The following is a 25,962-nucleotide window of genomic DNA, read 5'->3' on the forward strand; positions in this document are numbered from 1 at the left end:
GATATAATATCTCAGAAGCCAATACATTTTCACACATATCAATATAAAAAGAAAAGTACATTTGCAATGATATACAGAGGTTCATTGTACTCCTAATTAAAATAAATATCTTCAATAAGTTATTTCTATGTGATCCAGCCACAAATAAGTTATTTATAAGTGATCCAGCCACAGTATATATTATACCAGGGATGGGAGGTCAGGATATATCCTGTGTGTTATAGGGGGATGTTTTTCAGGATAGTAGAGTTTGTGTGTTTGGTAATATGTTAGTTTCTGTTTGATTAATAATCATGTTTGTTTTCTTATTGCAGGTCTACGAGGAGAACAAGGTGAGACATAAACAGTCTATACTAGTGTTTTATAATCATAAGAATGCTATGTATATAGTAAATATTTTGTAATCAGGAAAAATGATATGTATGGAAACAATAAGATAAACAGCTTGTAAAAACATATATATATATATATATAAATATATGACCAGCAAAATGAATCCATACAGGGCTGGCAGAGATTGCACATGTGCCACTGCTCCGTACCCAGGCTCCTATTCCAATCCCTGCACCCAACGCATGTAGGTGCCACTGCTCCGTACCCAGGCTCCTATTCCAATCCCTGCACCCCAGCATGTAGGTGCCACTTCTCCGTACCCAGGCTCCTATTCCAATCCCTGCACCCCAGCATGTAGGTGCCACTTCTCCGTACCCAGGCTCCTATTCCAATCCCTGCACCCCAGCATGTAGGTGCCACTTCTCCGTACCCAGGCTCCTATTCCAATCCCTGCACCCCAGCATGTAGGTGCCACTTCTCCGTACCCAGGCTCCTATTCCAATCCCTGCACCCAACGCATGTAGGTGCCACTGCTCCGTACCCAGGCTCCTATTCCAATCCCTGCACCCAACGCATGTAGGTGCCACTGCTCCGTACCCAGGCTCCTATTCCAATCCCTGCACCCAACGCATGTAGGTGCCACTGCTCCGTACCCAGGCTCCTATTCCAATCCCTGCACCCCAGCATGTAGGTGCCACTTCTCCGTACCCAGGCTCCTATTCCAATCCCTGCACCCCAGCATGTAGGTGCCACTTCTCCGTACCCAGGCTCCTATTCCAATCCCTGCACCCAACGCATGTAGGTGCCACTGCTCCGTACCCAGGCTCCTATTCCAATCCCTGCACCCAACACATGTAGGTGCCACTGCTCCGTACCCAGGCTCCTATTCCAATCCCTGCACCCAACGCATGTAGGTGCCACTGCTCCGTACCCAGGCTCCTATTCCAATCCCTGCACCCAACGCATGTAGGTGCCACTGCTCCGTACCCAGGCTCCTATTCCAATCCCTGCACCCAACGCATGTAGGTGCCACTGCTCCGTACCCAGGCTCCTATTCCAATCCCTGCACCCCAGCATGTAGGTGCCACTTCTCCGTACCCAGGCTCCTATTCCAATCCCTGCACCCCAGCATGTAGGTGCCACTTCTCCGTACCCAGGCTCCTATTCCAATCCCTGCACCCCAGCATGTAGGTGCCACTTCTCCGTACCCAGGCTCCTATTCCAATCCCTGCACCCCAGCATGTAGGTGCCACTTCTCCGTACCCAGGCTCCTATTCCAATCCCTGCACCCAACGCATGTAGGTGCCACTGCTCCGTACCCAGGCTCCTATTCCAATCCCTGCAACCAACGCATGTAGGTGCCACTGCTCCGTACCCAGGCTCCTATTCCAATCCCTGCACCCAACGCATGTAGGTGCCACTGCTCCGTACCCAGGCTCCTATTCCAATCCCTGCACCCAACGCATGTAGGTGCCACTGCTCCGTACCCAGGCTCCTATTCCAATCCCTGCACCCAACGCATGTAGGTGCCACTTCTCCGTACCCAGGCTCCTATTCCAATCCCTGCACCCAACGCATGTAGGTGCCACTGCTCCGTACCCAGGCTCCTATTCCAATCCCTGCACCCAACGCATGTAGGTGCCACTGCTCCGTACCCAGGCTCCTATTCCAATCCCTGCACCCAACGCATGTAGGTGCCACTGCTCCGTACCCAGGCTCCTATTCCAATCCCTGCACCCAACGCATGTAGGTGCCACTGCTCCGTACCCAGGCTCCTATTCCAATCCCTGCACCCAACGCATGTAGGTGCCACTGCTCCGTACCCAGGTTCCTATTCCAATCCCTGCACCCAATGCATGTAGGTGCCACTTCTCCGTACCCAGGCTCCTATTCCAATCCCTGCACCCAACGCATGTAGGTGCCACTGCTCCGTACCCAGGCTCCTATTCCAATCCCTGCACCCAATGCATGTAGGTGCCACTTCTCCGTACCCAGGCTCCTATTCCAATCCCTGCACCCAACGCATATAGGTGCCACTGCTCCGTACCCAGGCTCCTATTCCAATCCCTGCACCCAACGCATGTAGGTGCCACTGCTCCGTACCCAGGTTCCTATTCCAATCCCTGCACCCAACGCATGTAGGTGCCACTTCTCCGTACCCAGGCTCCTATTCCAATCCCTGCACCCAACGCATGTAGGTGCCACTGCTCCGTACCCAGGCTCCTATTCCAATCCCTGCACCCAACGCATGTAGGTGCCACTTCTCCGTACCCAGGCTCCTATTCCAATCCCTGCACCCAACGCATGTAGGTGCCACTTCTCCGTACCCAGGCTCCTATTCCAATCCCTGCACCCAATGCATGTAGGTGCCACTTCTCCGTACCCAGGCTCCTATTCCAATCCCTGCACCCAATGCATGTAGGTGCCACTGCTCCGTACCCAGGCTCCTATTCCAATCCCTGCACCCAATGCATGTAGGTGCCACTTCTCCGTACCCAGGCTCCTATTCCAATCCCTGCACCCAACGCATGTAGGTGCCACTGCTCCGTACCCAGGCTCCTATTCCAATCCCTGCACCCAATGCATGTAGGTGCCACTTCTCCGTACCCAGGCTCCTATTCCAATCCCTGCACCCAACGCATATAGGTGCCACTGCTCCGTACCCAGGCTCCTATTCCAATCCCTGCACCCAACGCATGTAGGTGCCACTGCTCCGTACCCAGGCTCCTATTCCAATCCCTGCACCCAACGCATGTAGGTGCCACTGCTCCGTACCCAGGCTCCTATTCCAATCCCTGCACCCAACGCATGTAGGTGCCACTGCTCCGTACCCAGGCTCCTATTCCAATCCCTGCACCCAATGCATGTAGGTGCCACTTCTCCGTACCCAGGCTCCTATTCCAATCCCTGCACCCAACGCATGTAGGTGCCACTGCTCCGTACCCAGGCTCCTATTCCAATCCCTGCACCCAATGCATGTAGGTGCCACTTCTCCGTACCCAGGCTCCTATTCCAATCCCTGCACCCAACGCATATAGGTGCCACTGCTCCGTACCCAGGCTCCTATTCCAATCCCTGCACCCAACGCATGTAGGTGCCACTGCTCCGTACCCAGGTTCCTATTCCAATCCCTGCACCCAACGCATGTAGGTGCCACTTCTCCGTACCCAGGCTCCTATTCCAATCCCTGCACCCAACACATGTAGGTGCCACTGCTCCGTACCCAGGCTCCTATTCCAATCCCTGCACCCAACGCATGTAGGTGCCACTTCTCCGTACCCAGGCTCCTATTCCAATCCCTGCACCCAACGCATGTAGGTGCCACTTCTCCGTACCCAGGCTCCTATTCCAATCCCTGCACCCAATGCATGTAGGTGCCACTTCTCCGTACCCAGGCTCCTATTCCAATCCCTGCACCCAATGCATGTAGGTGCCACTTCTCCGTACCCAGGCTCCTATTCCAATCCCTGCACCCAATGCATGTAGGTGCCACTGCTCCGTAACCAGGCTCCTATTCCAATCCCTGCACCCAACGCATGTAGGTGCCACTGCTCCGTACCCAGGCTCCTATTCCAATCCCTGCACCCCAGCATATAGGTGCCACTGCTCCGTACCCAGGCTCCTATTCCAATCCCTGCACCCAATGCATGTAGGTGCCACTTCTCCGTACCCAGGCTCCTATTCCAATCCCTGCACCCAACGCATGTAGGTGCCACTGCTCCGTAACCAGGCTCCTATTCCAATCCCTGCACCCAACGCATGTAGGTGCCACTGCTCCGTACCCAGGCTCCTATTCCAATCCCTGCACCCCAGCATATAGGTGCCACTGCTCCGTACCCAGGCTCCTATTCCAATCCCTGCACCCAACGCATGTAGGTGCCACTGCTCCGTACCCAGGCTCCTATTCCAATCCCTGCACCCAAGCATGTAGGTGCCACTGCTCCGTACCCAGGCTCCTATTCCAATCCCTGCACCCAAGCATGTAGGTGCCACTTCTCCGTACCCAGGCTCCTATTCCAATCCCTGCACCCAAGCATGTAGGTGCCACTTCTCCGTACCCAGGCTCCTATTCCAATCCCTGCACCCAATGCATGTAGGTGCCACTTCTCCGTACCCAGGCTCCTATTCCAATCCCTGCACCCAACGCATGTAGGTGCCACTGCTCCGTACCCAGGCTCCTATTCCAATCCCTGCACCCCAGCATGTAGGTGCCACTGCTCCGTACCCAGGCTCCTATTCCAATCCCTGCACCCAACGCATGTAGGTGCCACTGCTCCGTACCCAGGCTCCTATTCCAATCCCTGCACCCTATGCATGTAGGTGCCACTGCTCCGTAACCAGGCTCCTATTCCAATCCCTGCACCCAACGCATGTAGGTGCCACTTCTCCGTACCCAGGCTCCTATTCCAATCCCTGCACCCAACGCATGTAGGTGCCACTGCTCCGTACCCAGGCTCCTATTCCAATCCCTGCACCCCAGCATATAGGTGCCACTGCTCCGTACCCAGGCTCCTATTCCAATCCCTGCACCCAATGCATGTAGGTGCCACTTCTCCGTACCCAGGCTCCTATTCCAATCCCTGCACCCAAGCATGTAGGTGCCACTGCTCCGTACCCAGGCTCCTATTCCAATCCCTGCACCCAAGCATGTAGGTGCCACTTCTCCGTACCCAGGCTCCTATTCCAATCCCTGCACCCAAGCATGTAGGTGCCACTTCTCCGTACCCAGGCTCCTATTCCAATCCCTGCACCCAATGCATGTAGGTGCCACTTCTCCGTACCCAGGCTCCTATTCCAATCCCTGCACCCAACGCATGTAGGTGCCACTGCTCCGTACCCAGGCTCCTATTCCAATCCCTGCACCCCAGCATGTAGGTGCCACTGCTCCGTACCCAGGCTCCTATTCCAATCCCTGCACCCAACGCATGTAGGTGCCACTGCTCCGTACCCAGGCTCCTATTCCAATCCCTGCACCCTATGCATGTAGGTGCCACTGCTCCGTAACCAGGCTCCTATTCCAATCCCTGCACCCAACGCATGTAGGTGCCACTTCTCCGTACCCAGGCTCCTATTCCAATCCCTGCACCCAACGCATGTAGGTGCCACTGCTCCGTACCCAGGCTCCTATTCCAATCCCTGCACCCAAGCATGTAGGTGCCACTGCTCCGTACCCAGGCTCCTATTCCAATCCCTGCACCCCAGCATATAGGTGCCACTGCTCCGTACCCAGGCTCCTATTCCAATCCCTGCACCCAACGCATGTAGGTGCCACTTCTCCGTACCCAGGCTCCTATTCCAATCCCTGCACCCAATGCATGTAGGTGCCACTTCTCCGTACCCAGGCTCCTATTCCAATCCCTGCACCCAATGCATGTAGGTGCCACTTCTCCGTACCCAGGCTCCTATTCCAATCCCTGCACCCAACGCATGTAGATGCAACTTCTCCGTACCCAGGCTCCTATTCCAATCCCTGCACCCAAGCATGTAGGTGCCACTTCTCCGTACCCAGGCTCCTATTCCAATCCCTGCACCCAAGCATGTAGGTGCCACTGCTCCGTACCCAGGCTCCTATTCCAATCCCTGCACCCCAGCATGTAGGTGCCACTGCTCCGTACCCAGGCTCCTATTCCAATCCCTGCACCCAATGCATGTAGGTGCCACTGCTCCGTACCCAGGCTCCTATTCCAATCCCTGCACCCCAGCATATAGGTGCCACTGCTCCGTACCCAGGCTCCTATTCCAATCCCTGCACCCAAGCATGTAGGTGCCACTGCTCCGTACCCAGGCTCCTATTCCAATCCCTGCACCCAAGCATGTAGGTGCCACTGCTCCGTACCCAGGCTCCTATTCCAATCCCTGCACCCCAGCATATAGGTGCCACTGCTCCGTACCCAGGCTCCTATTCCAATCCCTGCACCCAATGCATGTAGGTGCCACTTCTCCATACCCAGGCTCCTATTCCAATCCCTGCACCCAACGCATGTAGGTGCCACTTCTCCGTACCCAGGCTCCTATTCCAATCCCTGCACCCCAGCATGTAGGTGCCACTTCTCCGTACCCAGGCTCCTATTCCAATCCCTGCACCCAATGCATGTAGGTGCCACTTCTCCATACCCAGGCTCCTATTCCAATCCCTGCACCCAACGCATGTAGATGCAACTTCTCCGTACCCAGGCTCCTATTCCAATCTTGGCACCCAACGCATGTAGGTGCCATTGTAAAAGCAACGCCCTTCTTACAGGGCCAGCTCTGAATCTATATGTAATAACATCCACATGTTCAATTTTACTTATTGGGAGATTTACCACATTCGTTGTAACATGTGGTTTGGTCCAAACCAAATGTCAAACATATGGTTGTACCTCTTAGATTGTCTAAAAGTCCAGTGCTACGCAGCATTGGGCCAGGTCCTCTAATAACGCATAGTGCCCCCTTTTATTCATTCCTGATTGGCTGCCTGGCTATTCAGTAGGTGGAGTCACCCGAGATTAACTTGTTTCAAGCTGGGTGCTCCATGGGAGCCACCTGTCTCAGTCATAGTATCTTTTACATTTCCTATATACTGATTATGTCAGGTCAAGAAAATAAGTTTTTAGAAAAGCACAAATTTTAGGGTCTATTTTCTTTTTCTATAGCCATGTGCTGGGGGTGACCGCTAACCACTACTAGGGTATTAGATGCCCTGTGCTGGGGGTCACCACTAACCACTACTAGGGTATTAGATGCCATGTGCTGGGGGTCACCACTAAACACTACTAGGGTATTAGATGCCATGTGCTGGGGGTCACCACTAAACACTACTAGGGTATTAGATGCCCTGTGCTGGGGGTCACCACTAAACACTACTAGGGTATTAGATGCCCTGTGCTGGGGGTCACCACTAACCACTACTAGGGTATTAGATGTCATGTGACAGGAATCACCCCTAAGTACTACTAGGGTATTAGATGCCCTGTGCTGGGGGTCACCAATAAACACTACTAGGGTATTAGATGCCCTGTGACAGGGGTCACCCCTAAGTACTACTAGGGTATTAGATGCCCTGTGCTGGGGGTCACCAATAAACACTACTAAGGTATTAGATGCCCTGTGCTGGGGGTCACCACTAAACACTACTCGGGTATTAGATGCCCTGTGCTGGGGGTCACCACTAAACACTACTAGGGTATTAGATGCCCCTTGCTGGGGGTCACCATTAAACACTACTCGGGTATTAGATGCCCTGTGCCGGGGGTCACCCCTAAGTACTACTAGGGTATTAGATGCCCTGTGCTGGGGGTCCCCACTAAACACTAATAAGGTATTAGATGCCCTGTGCTGGGGGTCACCGCTAAACACTACTAGGGTATTAGATGCCCCATGCTGGGGGTCACCACTAAACACTACTCGGGTATTAGATGCCCTGTGCCGGGGGTCACCACTAAACACTACTAGGGTATTAGATGCCCCATGCTGTGGGTCACCACTAAACACTACTAGGGTATTAGATGCCCCTTGCTGGGGGTCACCACTAAACACTACTAGGGTATTAGATGCCATGTGCTGGGGGTCACCACTAAACACTACTAAGGTATTAGATACCCTGTGCTGGGGGTCACCACTAAACACTACTAGGGTATTAGATGCCCTGTGCCGGGGGTCACCACTAAACACTACTAGGGTATTAGATGCCCTGTGCTGGGGGTCACCCCTAAGTACTAATAGGGTATTAGATGCCCTGTGCTGGGGGTCACCACTAAACACTACTAAGGTATTAGATGCCCTGTGCTGGGGGTCACCACTAAACACTACTAGGGTATTAGATGCCCTGTGCCGGGGGTCACCACTAAACACTACTAGGGTATTAGATGCCCTGTGCTGGGGGTCACCCCTAAGTACTAATAGGGTATTAGATGCCCTGTGCTGGGGGTCACCATTAAACACTACTAGTGTATTAGATCAGATGTCCTGGGAAGCGCCTCTGAACTCTATTAGATTATTTCATCCCTTTAAAGATTTGTTGCTATCCAATAAATAAGCAGATAATTGACTGTATCATTGTGTCATGTATAATGTAATATCTTTCATTTCTATTTGTGAATCCAGGGCCCATCGGTGTGCCAGCTGATGTTCCGCAAATCTCATTTTCCGCAGCTCTGACTAAGCCGTACTCAGAGCCTGGAACCATTCCATTTGACAAGATCCTGGTAAATGATGGAGAAGCATACGATCCATTTACTGGTATGTAGAGGCTTCCTCTTATCATCACCTGTGAATGTCAGTGTGCTATCATAGCAGTAAACGTCCAATTATAGCAATTGTCCCCCAATGTTGTCCTAGGACCCTGAGAGTCCCGTCTGCTCCATCACTGGACATAGCGTAAATAAAGTGCAACGTTATACTGTATACTGCCACTTATTCTGCCGATAAAATATTACATTGTAGCTGCGATTCATAATTATTTTATGACTGAGACAGATAATGCCACACGGGATAACACCAGCAGTACTCCCTGCCGGTGGGGTTATCACCAGCAGTACTCCCTGCCGGTGGGGTTATCACCAGCAGTACTCCCTGCCGGTGGGGTTATCACCAGCAGTACTCCCTGCCGGTGGGGTTATCACCAGCAGTACTCCCTGCCGGTGGGGTTATCACCAGTAATACTCCCTGCCGGTGGGTTATCACCAGTAGTACTCCCTGCCGGTGGGGTTATCACCAGCAGTACTCCCTGCCGGTGGGGTTATCACCAGCAGTACTCCCTGCCGGTGGGGTTATCACCAGCAGTACTCCCTGCCGGTGGGGTTATCACCAGCAGTACTCCCTGCCGGTGGGGTTATCACCAGTAGTACTCCCTGCCGGTGGGGTTATCACCAGTAGTACTCCCTGCCGGTGGGGTTATCACCAGCAGTACTCCCTGCCGGTGGGGTTATCACCAGCAGTACTCCCTGCCGGTGGGGTTATCACCAGTAGTACTCCCTGCCGGTGGGGTTATCACCAGCAGTACTCCCTGCCGGTGGGGTTATCACCAGGGATAACGGGGTAACACCAGCAGTACTCCCTGCCGGTGGGGTTATCACCATCAGTACTCCCTGCCGGTGGGGTTATCACCAGTAGTACTCCCTGCCGGTGGGGTTATCACCAGCAGTACTCCCTGCCGGTGGGGTTATCACCAGCAGTACTCCCTGCCGGTGGGGTTATCACCAGGGATAACAAGGTAACACCAGCAGTACTCCCTGCCGGTGGGGTTATCACCATCAGTACTCCCTGCCGGTGGGGTTATCACCAGTAGTACTCCCTGCCGGTGGGGTTATCACCAGGGATAACGGGATATCACCAGCAGTACTCCCTGCCGGTGGGGTTATCACCAGTAGTACTCCCTGCCGGTGGGGTTATCACCATCAGTACTCCCTGCCGGTGGGGTTATCACCATCAGTACTCCCTGCCGGTGGGGTTATCACCATCAGTACTCCCTGCCGGTGGGGGTATCACCAGTAGTACTCCCTGCTGGTGGGGTTATCACCAGGGATAACGGGATATCACCAGCAGTACTCCCTGCCGGTGGGGTTATCACCAGTAGTACTCCCTGCCGGTGGGGTTATCACCATCAGTACTCCCTGCCGGTGGGGTTATCACCAGCAGTACTCCCTGCCGGTGGGGGTATCACCAGTAGTACTCCCTGCCGGTTTGGTTATCACCAGGGATAACGGGATATCACCAGCAGTACTCCCTGCCGGTGGGGTTATCACCAGCAGTACTCCCTGCCGGTGGGGTTATCACCAGTAGTACTCTCTGCCGGTGGGGTTATCACCAGGGATAACGGGATATCACCAGCAGTACTCCCTGCCGGTGGGGTTATCACCAGCAGTACTCCCTGCTGGTGGGGTTATCACCAGGGATAACGGGATATCACCAGCAGTACTCCCTGCCGGTGGGGTTATCACCAGCAGTACTCCCTGCCGGTGGGGTTATCACCAGTAGTACTCCCTGCCGGTGGGGTTATCACCAGGGATAACGGGATATCACCAGCAGTACTCCCTGCCGGTGGGGTTATCACCAGCAGTACTCCCTGCCGGTGGGGTTATCACCAGGGATAACGGGATATCACCAGCAGTACTCCCTGCCGGTGGGGTTATCGCCAGGGATAACGGGATAACACCAGCAGTACTCCCTGCCGGTGGGGTTATCACCAGGGATAACGGGATATCACCAGCAGTACTCCCTGCAGGTGGGGTTATCACCAGGAATAACGGGATATCACCAGCAGTACTCCCTGCCGGTGGGGTTATCACCAGCAGTACTCCCTGCCGGTGGGGTTATCACCAGGGATAACGGGATAACACCAGCAGTACTCCCTGCCGGTGGGGTTATCACCAGGGATAACGGGATAACAGCAGCAGTACTCCCTGCCGGTGGGGTTATCACCAGGGATAACGGGATATCACCAGCAGTACTCCCTGCAGGTGGGGTTATCACCAGGAATAACGGGATATCACCAGCAGTACTCCCTGCCGGTGGGGTTATCACCAGCAGTACTCCCTGCCGGTGGGGTTATCACCAGTAGTACTCCCTGCCGGTGGGGTTATCACCAGGGATAACGGGATATCACCAGCAGTACTCCCTGCCGGTGGGGTTATCACCAGCAGTACTCCCTGCCGGTGGGGTTATCACCAGGGATAACGGGATATCACCAGCAGTACTCCCTGCCGGTGGGGTTATCGCCAGGGATAACGGGATAACACCAGCAGTACTCCCTGCCGGTGGGGTTATCACCAGGGATAACGGGATATCACCAGCAGTACTCCCTGCAGGTGGGGTTATCACCAGGAATAACGGGATATCACCAGCAGTACTCCCTGCCGGTGGGGTTATCACCAGCAGTACTCCCTGCCGGTGGGGTTATCACCAGGGATAACGGGATAACACCAGCAGTACTCCCTGCCGGTGGGGTTATCACCAGGGATAACGGGATAACACCAGCAGTACTCCCTGCCGGTGGGGTTATCACCAGTGATAACGGGATATCACCGGCAGTACCCCCTGCCGGTGGGGTTATCACCAGGGATAACGGGATAACACCAGCAGTACTCCCTGCCGGTGGGGTTATCACCAGGATAACGGGGTATCACCAGCAGTACTCCCTGCCGGTGGGGTTATCACCAGGAATAACGGGATATCACCAGCAGTACTCCCTGCCGGTGGGGTTATCGCCAGGGATAACGGGATAACACAAGCAGTACTCCCTGCCGGTGGGGTTATCACTAGGGATAACGGGGTATCACCAGCAGTACTCCCTGCCGGTGGGGTTATCACCAGGGATAACGGGATATCACCAGCAGTACTCCCTGCCGGTGGGGTTATCACCAGCAGTACTCCCTGCCGGTGGGGTTATCACCAGGGATAACGGGATAACACCAGCAGTACTCCCTGCCGGTGGGGTTATCACCAGGGATAACGGGATAACACCAGCAGTACTCCCTGCCGGTGTGGTTATCACCAGCAGTACTCCCTGCCGGTGGGGTTATCACCAGGGATAACGGGATAACACCAGCAGTACTCCCTGCCGGTGGGGTTATCGCCAGGGATAACGGGATATTACCAGTAGTACTCCCTGCCGGTGGGGTTATCGCCAGGGATAACGGGATAACACCAGCAGTACTCCCTGCCGGTGGGGTTATCACCAGGGATAACGGGATAACACCAGTAGTACTCCCTGCCGGTGGGGTTATCACCAGGGATAACGGGGTAACACCAGCAGTACTCCCTGCCGGTGGGGTTATCACCAGGGATAACGGGGTAACACCAGTAGTACTCCCTGCCGGTGGGGTTATCACCAGGGATAACCGGGTATCACCAGCAGTACTCCCTGCCGGTGGGGTTATCACCAGGGATAACGGGGTAACACCAGCAGTACTCCCTGCCGGTGGGGTTATCACCAGGGATAACCGGGTATCACCAGCAGTACTCCCTGCCGGTGGGGTTATCACCAGGGATAACCGGGTATCACCAGCAGTACTCCCTGCCGGTGGGGTTATCACCAGGGATAACCGGGTATCACCAGCAGTACTCCCTGCCGGTGGGGTTATCACCAGGGATAACGGGGTATCACCAGCAGTACTCCCTGCCGGTGGGGTTATCACCAGGGATAACGGGATATCACCGGCAGTACTCCCTGCCGGTGGGGTTATCACCAGGGATAACGGGATAACACCAGCAGTACTCCCTGCCGGTGGGGTTATCACCAGCAGTACTCCCTGCCGGTGGGGTTATCGCCAGGGATAACGGGATAACACCAGCAGTACTCCCTGCCGGTGGGGTTATCACCAGGGATAACGGGATAACACCAGTAGTACTCCCTGCCGGTGGGGTTATCACCAGCAGTACTCCCTGCCGGTGGGGTTATCACCAGGGATAACGGGATAACACCAGTAGTACTCCCTGCCGGTGGGGTTATCACCAGCAGTACTCCCTGCCGGTGGGGTTATCACCAGCAGTACTCCCTGCCGGTGGGGTTATCACCAGGGATAACGGGGTATCACCAGCAGTACCCCCTGCCGGTGGGGATATCACCAGGGATAACGGGGTATCACCAGCAGTACTCCCTGCCGGTGGGGTTATCGCCAGGGATAACGGGATAACACCAGCAGTGCTCCCTGCCGGTGGGGTTATCACCAGGGATAACGGGATAACACCAGCAGTACCCCCTGCCGGTGGGGTTATCACCAGGGATAACGGGGTATCACCAGCAGTACTCCCTGCCGGTGGGGTTATCACCAGGGATAACGGGATAACGCCAGCAGTACTCCCTGCCGGTGGGGTTATCGCCAGGGATAACGGGATATCACCAGCAGTACTCCCTGCCGGTGGGGTTATCACCAGGGATAACGGGATAACACCAGCAGTACTCCCTGCCGGTGGGGTTATTGCCAGGGATAACGGGATAACACCAGCAGTACTCCCTGCCGGTGGGGTTATCACCAGCAGTACTCCCTGCCGGTTGGGTTATCACCAGGGATAACGGGATAACACCAGCAGTACTCCCTGCCGGTGGGGTTATCACCACGGATAACGGGATAACACCAGCAGTACTCCCTGCCGGTGGGGTTATCACCAGGGATAACGGGATAACACCAGCAGTACTCCCTGCCGGTGGGGTTATCACCAGGGATAACGGGATAACACCAGCAGTACTCCCTGCCGGTGGGGTTATCACCAGCAGTACTCCCTGCCGGTGGGGTTATCACCAGGGATAACGGGATAACACCAGCAGTACTCCCTGCCGGTGGGGTTATCACCAGGGATAACGGGGTTATCACCAGCAGTACTCCCTGCCGGTGGGGTTATCACCAGCAGTACTCCCTGCCGGTGGGGTTATCACCAGGGATAACGGGATAACACCAGCAGTACCCCCTGCCAGTGGGGTTATCACCAGGGATAACGGGATAACGCCAGCAGTACTCCCTGCCGGTGGGGTTATCACCAGGGATAACGGGATATCACCAGCAGTACTCCCTGCCGGTGGGGTTATCACCAGCAGTACTCCCTGCCGGTGGGGTTATCACCAGGGATAACGGGATAACACCAGCAGTACTCCCTGCCGGTGGGGTTATCACCAGGGATAACGGGATAACACCAGCAGTACTCCCTGCCGGTGGGGTTATCACCAGCAGTACTCCCTGCCGGTGGGGTTATCACCAGGGATAACAGGATAACACCAGCAGTACTCCCTGCCGGTGGGGTTATCACCAGGGATAACGGGATAACGCCAGCAGTACTCCCTGCCGGAGGGGTTATCACCAGGGATAACGGGATAACGCCAGCAGTACTCCCTGCCGGTGGGGTTATCACCAGACACAACGGGGTAAAGCCAACAGTACCCCCAGCCGGAAGAAGGACTAGCGCCAGGGATAACAGGGTATCACCAGTAGTAACCCCAATAATACCTTGCTGAAAGGAATCCACAGCTTATTATTTAGTTTTGAGAACTGTTATTATCATTTAACTACTCAAAGGGGGAAATTCAATTGCATTTTTACCGTTACTATGGTAAATTCTACATTCATTTTTCCCTGCACCTCTATGGGGTGCGAGGAAAAATCATCAGAGGTCTCTTGTAAAAATCCCACTAATTGAATTCCCCCCAAAATCTTCTTTGCTTTTAAAACTTAAATCCAGTTGTGATTGTAACAGGACTGAGGGGTGATAATTGTAATTAGCTATAAAAGATGATATAACACCAGCATTTATCACTGAGAGCTGAGAATTCCTTCCGGCCGGTCTCCCTGAGCTGCACAGAGACACCCAGAGCCCAGATTTGGTTTTTACTTCCATTAATTACAAAAAATGTAAAAAAAATTAAGTAATTAAAAATACTCCACACAGACAAAATTAATCATAATATTACATTTATATTATAATAACTTATATATATTTTTTGCTGTTTACTTAATTTAATAAAATGTATTTTCTTTATATTGTTAAAGAAACATAATAAACAACAGTGCGTTAATAAATTGAAATGAGATGGCACTACCAGAACGGGCATTGGACGGGGGCGCCGTAGTAAGCAGGGATTATTGCCATGTGATAACCCCTATAGCGGGTGATTTGATAAACAGCCCGTGTCCTTATGAGCAGCTGACTACGTTGCTGTTAGTGAATCTGATATCAGAACAGCCTCATGTGAATATCTGTCTCTCCTGATGCTTGGTCTGTGCTCCTCTAATGCCCTTTTACAACAGTCTGTGTCACCTCTTACAGCATCTCTGTCGGATCCACTTCATCTTGTGACAAATTGCAGCCAATACCTATAATCCGAGCTATAATTTATTGCCAACGAAATGCAACAGAGGAGAAACAGAGTATAGTCCTCACTCTATGGCTTCCACAACCTATTTTAATCCTCTTACCAGCAATGGTCCAACCTTAGCACCTCTACAAGTTATATCGAGCGCACTTTTCACATTCAGGCATTAAAATCCGACAGCTGCACGTTCAGTCAACTAGAAGCATTTACATATTGCTGCCACTAACTTGAGAAGGTCACCTGAAAGGTTAGGGTTCATAGTTCAAATCCAGGCTATATACATTGAGGGCCCGATTCATCAAGGAATGCAAAATGGACGTATTGTGCATCTTTTTAAAAACACACATATATCGGACATACGTCCGTCCGTAATGAATAAGGAGCAGATCTAAAGATACTTCTGTTGATGGATACGGGTCTAGGTCCGCTTTGCTCTAACAGACAAGATACATCCAATATCTATGTGGAATATCAAGTGACAAAACAGCTCACAGGAAAAAAAATATTCAACCATTGTCACCTGTTATTAATAGTCATTAATGACAAAATATAAAAAAATAAAAGTGTTCTGTTTTTTAATCCCCCCCACCCCCCCCCAAAATACATATATTATATAAATATACATTTTTGAAGTTGCTCCTGCTTGCAAACACACGTTCTAGCTGTATACACAGTGGTCATCACTATCACTCAGCCCTGGAGGAGTTGGTGCAAGAGATACGACTGAAAATCATGTACTTTTGAGATGCTCAAAGCTTGATTCAGATGCTGCTCTGTGTACTTAAGCTTGGCACACCCTTACTGTACACCAACTATGTGCATACGCCCTTACTGTACCCTGACTACGTGCATACGCCCTTACTGTACACTGACTACATACATACGTCCTTACTGTACACTGACTACGTACATACGCCCTTACTGTACACTGACTACGTGCATACGCCCTTACTGTACCCTGACTACGTACATACGCCCTTACTGTACACTGACTACGTGCATACGCCCTTACTGTACCCTGACTACGGCCATACGTCCTTACTGTACACTGACTACATGCATACGTCCTTACTGTACACTGACTACGTGCATACACCCTTACTGTACACTGACTACGTACCTACACCCTTACTGTACACCAACTATGTGCATACGTCCTTACTGTACACTGACTACGTACATACGTCCTTACTGTACACTGACTACGTGCATACGCCCTTACTGTACACTGACTACGTGCATACGCCCTTACTGTACACTGACTACGTACATACGTCCTTACTGTACACTGACTACGTACATACGCCCATACTGTACACTGACTACGTCCATACGTCCTTACTGTACACTGACTACGTACATACGTCCTTACTGTACACTGACTACGTACATATGCCCTTACTGTACACTGACTACGTGCATACGCCCTTACTGTACACTGACTACATACATACGTCCTTACTGTACACTGACTACATACATACGTCCTTACTGTACATTGACTACGTGCATACGGCCTTACTGTACATTGACTATGTACATATGCCCTTACTTTACACCAACTATGTGCATACGTCCTTACTGTACACTGACTACGTACATATGCCCTTACTGTACACTGACTACGTGCATACGCCCTTACTGTACACTGACTACGTGCATACGCCCTTACTGTACACTGACTACGTACATACGTCCTTACTGTACATTGACTACGTGCATACGGCCTTACTGTACATTGACTACGTACATATGCCCTTACTTTACACCAACTATGTGCATACGTCCTTACTGTACACTGACTACGTGCATATGCCCTTACTGTACACTGACTACGTGCATACGCCCTTACTGTACACTGACTACGTGCATACGCCCTTACTGTACACTGACTACGTGCATACGCCCTTACTGTACCCTGACTACGTGCATACGCCCTTACTGTACACTGACTACGTGCATACGCCCTTACTGTACACTGACTACATACATATGTCCTTACTGTACACTGACTACGTGCATATGCCCTTACTGTACACTGACTACGTGCATACGCCCTTACTGTACACTGACTACGTGCATACGCCCTTACTGTACACTGACTACGTGCATACGCCCTTACTGTACCCTGACTACGTGCATACGCCCTTACTGTACACTGACTACATACATACGTCCTTACTGTACACTGACTACGTGCATACGCCCGCACTGTACACTGACTACGTGCATACGCCCGCACTGTACACTGACTACGTGCATACGCCCGCACTGTACACTGACTACGTACATACACCCTTACTGTACACTGACTACGTACATACACCCTTACTGTACACTGACTACGTACATACACCTTTACTGTACACTGACTACGTACATACACCCTTACTGTACACTGACTACATACATACGTCCTTACTGTACACTGACTACGTACATACACCCTTACTGTACACTGACTACGTGCATACACCCTTACTGTACACTGACTACGTACATACGTCCTTACTGTACACTGACTACGTACATACGCCCTTACTGTACACTGACTACGTACATACGTCCTTACTGTACACTGACTACGTACATACGCCCTTACTGTACACTGACTACGTACATACACCCTTACTGTACACTGACTACGTACATACACCCTTACTGTACACTGACTACGTACATACGCCCTTACTGTACACTGACTACGTACATACACCCTTACTGTACACTGACTACGTACATACGCCCTTACTGTACACTGACTACGTACATACACCCTTACTGTACACTGACTACGTACATACACCCTTACAGTACACTGACTACGTGCATACACCCTTACTGTACACTGACTACGTGCATACGCCCTTACTGTACACTGACTACGTGCATACGCCCTTACTGTACACTGACTACGTGCATACACCCTTACTGTACACTGACTACGTACATACGTCCTTACTGTACACTGACTACGTGCATACGCCCTTACTGTACACTGACTACGTGCATACTCCCTTACTGTACACTGACTACGTACATACGTCCTTACTGTACACTGACTATGTGAATACGCCCTTACTGTACACTGACTACGTGCATACTCCCTTACTGTACACTGACTACGTACATACGTCCTTACTGTACACTGACTACGTGCATACGCCCTTACTGTACACTGACTACGTGCATACACCCTTACTGCACACTGACTACGTGTATACGCCCTTACTGTACCCTGACTACATACATACACCCTTACTGCACACTGACTACGTGTATACGCCCTTACTGTACACTGACTACGTGCATACGCCCTTACTGTACACTGACTACATACATATGTCCTTACTGTACACTGACTACGTGCATATGCCCTTACTGTACACTGACTACGTGCATACGCCCTTACTGTACACTGACTACGTGCATACGCCCTTACTGTACACTGACTACGTGCATACGCCCTTACTGTACCCTGACTACGTGCATACGCCCTTACTGTACACTGACTACATACATACGTCCTTACTGTACACTGACTACGTGCATACGCCCGCACTGTACACTGACTACGTGCATACGCCCGCACTGTACACTGACTACGTGCATACACCCTTACTGTACACTGACTACGTACATACACCCTTACTGTACACTGACTACGTACATACACCCTTACTGTACACTGACTACGTACATACACCCTTACTGTACACTGACTACGTACATACACCTTTACTGTACACTGACTACGTACATACACCCTTACTGTACACTGACTACATACATACGTCCTTACTGTACACTGACTACGTACATACACCCTTACTGTACACTGACTACGTGCATACACCCTTACTGTACACTGACTACGTACATACGTCCTTACTGTACACTGACTACGTACATACGCCCTTACTGTACACTGACTACGTACATACGTCCTTACTGTACACTGACTACGTACATACGCCCTTACTGTACACTGACTACGTACATACACCCTTACTGTACACTGACTACGTACATACACCCTTACTGTACACTGACTACGTACATACGCCCTTACTGTACACTGACTACGTACATACACCCTAACTGTACACTGACTACGTACATACGCCCTTACTGTACACTGACTACGTACATACACCCTTACTGTACACTGACTACGTACATACACCCTTACAGTACACTGACTACGTGCATACACCCTTACTGTACACTGACTACGTGCATACGCCCTTACTGTACACTGACTACGTGCATACGCCCTTACTGTACACTGACTACGTGCATACACCCTTACTGTACACTGACTACGTACATACGTCCTTACTGTACACTGACTACGTGCATACGCCCTTACTGTACACTGACTACGTGCATACTCCCTTACTGTACACTGACTACGTACATACGTCCTTACTGTACACTGACTATGTGAATACGCCCTTACTGTACACTGACTACGTGCATACTCCCTTACTGTACACTGACTACGTACATACGTCCTTACTGTACACTGACTACGTGCATACGCCCTTACTGTACACTGACTACGTGCATACACCCTTACTGCACACTGACTACGTGTATACGCCCTTACTGTACACTGACTACGTACATACGCCCTTACTGTACACCAACTATGTACATACGTCCTTACTGTACACTGACTACGTACATACGCCCTTACTGTACACTGACTACGTGCATACGTCCTTACTGTACCCTGACTACTGGTTTTGGGCATGCGCAGAGCGATTTTACACAAAGTACTACACATATCAGCATTTACGCTCCTTAATGAATCAGGCCTTGAATTAGCAGTAGTCAGAGTTAAAAACCAGAATTCGATATAAAGGAAAAAAATAAGCAATAGTGGAGTCACAGCCAGGACCCACTGTAACAAGTAGTCCGCGGTCTCTGCTTCACAAGTGCGGGAAAGCAGTAATCAGAGTAAAACGCCCGGGTCTGGTACTCAGGAGACACAGCTATAGACAGAAGTCTGGCACCTCAAGCTAGGAGTTGGCAACAGTATCAGATATTCAGGACCTATGTAAGAAAATAATTCAAGCTCACAGTCAACGTTTGGGGTTCACAGCTAATGTTTGATTCACAGATAGCAATATAGAAGCAGTACAATAAATCAGCCAAGATCTAGTACAACTGCAGAGAAGCTGGAAACGTCAGACATTGATCCAGGCAGCTCCATAATCTGCTAAATCTTGCTGAAGTACTGATACTTATACCATACTTACCAACTTGTGTGAAGTTATTTCCGGGAGATGGGCGTGACTGGAGGGCGGAAGGGGGCAAAAATGGCATTTTGTCGCGGGCGGCGGGGCCAAAATGACGCGAATTGCGTCATTTTGGGAAGACAGTAGCAGGATGCGGGAGATTTGCCAGCTCTCCCGGGAGTCCGTGAGACCAACCCGAATTTCGGGAGTCTCCCGGCCATTCTGGGAGAGTTGGCAAGTATGACTTATACACACAGGTCCAGCACCTGGGAAGACTTCTCATGAGCACACTATTTACCTGCCCCAACCTGGACGCTAGTGTAGCAGAATTATGTGACTTATACCTCCAGGACAGCTTTCCATACAGACGTACACGTGTACAGTGGTCAGTACTGCCATGGTTTGTGCCAGACATAACAAGAACAGTATGAACTGCAGTGTACAAGAGCATGGTGTGGTAAGGGGTGGGATACCAGGAGTAAGAGGAGGAGGAGGAGGGAGGCTAACGGAGCTAATATTCAGGAGAGTGATAATCTCCAAGAGTTCCTGTTAGTAATAAGAATATATCTTTTCTCTCCAGGTACCTTCACCGCTCCCCTAGAAGGACGTTACTTCTTTAGTGTCATCCTAACTGGCTACAAAGATGAGAAACTGGAAGCAGTTCTCTCCAAGTCAAACATTGGCATCGCTCGTGTGGATTCAGCAGGCTACCAGCCTGAGGGGCTTGAGAAAAAGCCTCTTGTAGAGAATAAGACCACCACCGGCTCACTTGGGGTCTTCAACATCATCCTGCAGCTGAGTGCCGGGGACACCATCTGTATTGACCTAGTGATGGGACAACTGGCATATTCCGATGAGCCTCTGACAATATTCAGCGGGATCTTCCTTTATGAAAGTGAAGTGGACAACTAATAGACCATATAAATGAAGACTTTTTAAGGAGTTCATTTTCTATATGAGCAAAAGAGGAAGAGCGAAGAGTTTCTGTGATCAGTTTCATAAACTTTCAGCTGTGACCTGGCCCTGGAGAGGAATGGGGGGCCAAACGCTAGATGGGGGTGCTCAAATGCTAATCTGTGGGGGCAAGTGCTGAATATCAACCTACTCTAAGCCAGGCAGTGGTAGCATCATATATGAAGGTAGCTACCCCCTTAATAAGACCACTTATCCCAGCCACAAAATAGACAAGTGTTTCAGTTTTACTGTATCTGAGAACCTGCTACGATGATCTGAATGGACAGAAGTATATATCTGTGAAATGTCACATTCATTAAATGGGGTCAGAGTAACCTCTTTTCATGATGTCTCATTTCTTAATGTAACTTATAACAAAGGTAGAATGTCAGAAGGTGTTTGTGGCTCAATCACTACTATTACATGCTTGTGACCAAACAGGGCAGATCCAGCATCGGGTGACTGCATTCACATGCGGCCTTATACCTGCCCCATAATCATCCTTTTATAGACACAGTGGTATTGAGCTGATGTGTGTGGCCTGCATTAGCTAAAAGGGGTCACTACCACATAAACATTGAAGAATATATTTACTATAGTTTAGAGCATGGAGCTGTTTGGGGTACAGTAAAGTAGTCACTTCTGTTCTTGCTCCTTCCTTTTGTGCTTCAGATCCACCTGTAGATTCCCTGATAGGTTCCGTCAGTCTAGAACACACATTGCAGTACATAAATTGCACATTGGAATATGAATAATTTAATTATTTAGTGTTATATAAGCTAAGGATTCGGTGCCACGGTTGTGGCTTCTCACGCTACAAAAGATATGATGTCGATTAAATACAATGTATGAGGTCTATATGTGGTAAATACAAAACGTCGTGTAGAGAAAAACTAAACCTAAAAATGATTTTATTGTAGAGGGTGTAAGTATATTATTAATTATGCACTGTATGAGGATCCAGAATATCTGTGAAAGTCCGTCCCAGTCCCAAAGTCACTAATCTGACTTGTGCAAATACATTTCTTAATGTAGCAATTTTACTCTAGTCTTGTGTTTATCAACAAGACAAACTGATAACAGCTTTTCCCTTATCCACTTTATTCTCAGTGTTGGTAAAAAATGTCAGTACAGTCATTATTTATCACTCACTAATAACGAGCAGACATTTCTTACACAGGGGTATATTTTGCAAAAAAAGACTTGTCAACGCGATTTAACATTAGTTTATCGGCGTAGTAGCTAAGTGAAAAATATCCAGGGCAATAAAGGTTATTTACCACTCTAGAGGGCACCAATCTGCTCTACGTCCACAATAAAGCGCATTTATCTAGAATACACTTTATGTAGAAATTTCTTCCTATTTTTTCACAACTGAATCAGCGCTTTATACACAAAGCAAAGAATTTGGAGCCCCCCAAAGTTTTTAACCTCAGGGTTATGAAGAATCATTTCTAAAATAAGATACAAATGATTAACTTTGTATTAAAACGTTTAAAAGAAACAATTACAAAGGTGTAGAATACTATACTAAAGTGAAAAACCCAAGAAATAGGAAAATGGTAACTAAAGAGCTCACAGCAATCGTGGATGACTCACATAGAAAAGAATCTGCTCACAGAGAATTAACACAGAATTGTTGTTTGCTGTCTCCAGTTCTGCTTGTATTTATTTTCTTAAATTGTTTGACACCCTGAAAATCCTCTAAGCTGAGCCGGCTGAGCCGGGGTAAACTGTGATGTAAGCGAGGCTGGCGATTCTCATATACCAGATATTGTATGTAGTCCAAGTCCTATTGTTACTTTTTTTTATTATTCTTTCTTTTTTAAGGTTGTTGTAGAAAAAACTGTAGGGAATTAGAGAAAAGGGAGAACATTAGGAAGGTTTTATTTGTTATACAATACAGTGTAAAATTGTGTGTAGTCATTTCATCAAAGACATTTTTAAGAACATTGTCAAATTTGTAAATTTTATATAATGACAATAAATATAAAAATAAAATAAATTACCATGTTCAATCTAATTTGATGCCAATTGCTATTCATATTCACTGATTCACCCAATCTCACCTAATGTTCCCAAATCTCACCTAAAGTCAACCACACTAAACCAATCTTACCCAATCTCAGTCACACTCACCCTGTCTCCCCACAAATCACCCAGCCTCACCTAATGTCCCCCAGTCTCACCTAATGCCCCTCCACAACCTCACCTTATATGAATTAATGCCTCCCAATCACAACATCTCATCCTAACTCAGTCTATATCGAATTTCACCCAATCACTGCATCCACAAGGTTTATCGACTATCTCAGACATATTTTAGTTTCTTCCTATTGTTATAATTTGCTAGAAATTACTTCCAGGCATCTACTTCTCTGTAAGTAAAATTCTGTTTTGCCTAATGTTATGCATATATTTTACACCCACCATTTTAAGACACATTGGGGGGATTTAACAAAGGAAAAAGCCCTATTATCAGTGAAAATTGGTACTAGACTCCTCCTTATTATCCTACTCTCTGTCCAACTCCTAATTATCCTCGTCTGTGCCAGACTCCTCCTTGTTATCCTCCTCAGTGCCAGACTCCTCCTCGTTATCCTCCTCAGTGCCAGACTCCTCCTCGTTATCCTCCTCAGTGCCAGACTCCTCCTCGTTATCCTCCTCTGTACCAGACTCCTCCTCGTTATCCTCCTCAGTGCCAGACTCCTCCTCGTTATCCTCCTCTGTACCAGACTCCTCCTCGTTATCCTCTTCAGTGCCAGACTCCTCCTCGTTATCCTCCTCTGTGCCAGACTCCTCCTCGTTATCCTCCTCTGTGCCAGACTCCTCCTCGTTATACTCCTCTGTGCCAGACTCCTCCTCGTTATCCTCCTCTGTGCCAGACTCCTAGTCGTTCTCCTCCTCTGTGCCAGACTCCTCCTCGTTATCCTCCTCTGTGCCAGACTCCTCCTCGTTATACTCCTCAGTGCCAGACTCCTCCTCGTTATCCTCCTCTGTACCAGACTCCTCCTCGTTATCCTCCTCAGTGCCAGACTCCTCCTCGTTATCCTCCTCAGTGCCAGACTCCTCCTCATTATCCTCCTCTGTGCCAGACTCCTAGTCGTTATCCTCCTCTGTGCCAGACTCCTCCTCGTTATCCTCCTCTGTGCCAGACTCCTCCTCGTTATCCTCCTCTGTACCAGACTCCTCCTCGTTATCCTCCTCTGTACCAGACTCCTCCTCGTTATCCTCCTCAGTGCCAGACTCCTCCTCCTTATCCTCCTCAGTGCCAGACTCCTCCTCCTTATCCTCCTCAGTACCAGACTCCTCCTCGTTATCCTCCTCTGTGCCAGACTCCTCCTCGTTATCCTCCTCTGTGCCAGACTCCTCCTCGTTATCCTCCTCAGTGCCAGACTCCTCCTCGTTATCCTCCTCTGTGCCAGACTCCTAGTCGTTATCCTCCTCTGTGCCAGACTCCTCCTCGTTATCCTCCTCTGTGCCAGACTCCTCCTCGTTATCCTCCTCTGTGCCAGACTCCTCCTCGTTATCCTCCTCTGTGCCAGACTCCTCCTCGTTATCCTCCTCAGTGCCAGACTCCTCCTCGTTATCCTCCTCTGTACCAGACTCCTCCTCGTTATCCTCCTCAGTGCCAGACTCCTCCTCGTTATCCTCCTCAGTGCCAGACTCCTCCTCGTTATCCTCCTCAGTGCCAGACTCCTCCTCGTTATCCTCCTCTGTGCCAGACTCCTCCTCGTTATCCTCCTCTGTGCCAGACTCCTCCTCGTTATCCTCCTCTGTGCCAGACTCCTCCTCGTTATCCTCCTCAGTGCCAGACTCCTCCTCGTTATCCTCCTCAGTGCCAGACTCCTCCTCGTTATCCTCCTCAGTGCCAGACTCCTCCTCATTATCCTCCTCAGTGCCAGACTCCTCCTCATTATCCTCCTCTGTGCCAGACTCCTCCTCATTATCCTCCTCTGTGCCAGACTCCTCCTCATTATCCTCCTCAGTGCCAGACTCCTCATTATCCTCCTCAGTGCCAGACTCATTATCCTCCTCTGTGCCAGACTCCTCCTCGTTATCCTCCTCTGTGCCAGACTCCTCCTCATTATCCTCCTCTGTGCCAGACTCCTAGTCGTTATCCTCCTCTGTGCCAGACTCCTCCTCGTTATCCTCCTCTGTGCCAGACTCCTCCTCGTTATCCTCCTCTGTGCCAGACTCCTCCTCGTTATCCTCCTCTGTGCCAGACTCCTCCTCGTTATCCTCCTCAGTGCCAGACTCCTCCTCGTTATCCTCCTCAGTGCCAGACTCCTCCTCGTTATCCTCCTCAGTGCCAGACTCCTCCTCGTTATCCTCCTCAGTGCCAGACTCCTCTTCGTTATCCTCCTCAGTGCCAGACTCCTCTTCGTTATCCTCCTCAGTGCCAGACTCCTCTTCGTTATCCTCCTCAGTACCAGACTCCTCCTCATAATCCTCCTCAGTACCAGACTCCTCCTCATTATCCTCCTCAGTGCCAGACTGCTCCTCATTATCCTCCTCAGTACCAGACTCCTCCTCATAATCCTCCTCAGTACCAGACTCCTCCTCATTATCCTCCTCAGTGCCAGACTCCTCATTATCCTCCTCAGTGCCAGACTCATTATCCTCCTCTGTGCCAGACTCCTCCTC

The 25,962-nt window shown here is 50.2% G+C and overlaps 1 protein-coding gene across 2 annotated transcripts in view; it reads left to right on the forward strand.

Annotated features, from left to right (window-relative positions):
* Positions 1-23,338, forward strand: part of EMILIN1 (elastin microfibril interfacer 1) — a 55,754-nt gene extending 32,416 nt beyond the window's left edge. Inside the window, exons 6-8 of one of the 2 annotated variants that reach the window (XM_075201001.1) lie at positions 315-332; positions 8,419-8,553; positions 20,942-23,338. In XM_075201001.1, the coding sequence (XP_075057102.1) occupies positions 315-332; positions 8,419-8,553; positions 20,942-21,273 (485 nt within the window). In that variant the 3' untranslated portion in view covers positions 21,274-23,338. Of the gene's footprint in view, positions 1-314; positions 333-8,418; positions 8,554-20,941 lie in introns of those variants that run through there. The other variant, XM_075201002.1, reaches the window with a different exon arrangement.
* The last annotated feature ends 2,624 nt before the right edge of the window (positions 23,339-25,962 follow it).

This window comes from Mixophyes fleayi, chromosome 3, assembly GCF_038048845.1.
Source record: "Mixophyes fleayi isolate aMixFle1 chromosome 3, aMixFle1.hap1, whole genome shotgun sequence".
NCBI lineage: Eukaryota > Metazoa > Chordata > Amphibia > Anura > Limnodynastidae > Mixophyes > Mixophyes fleayi.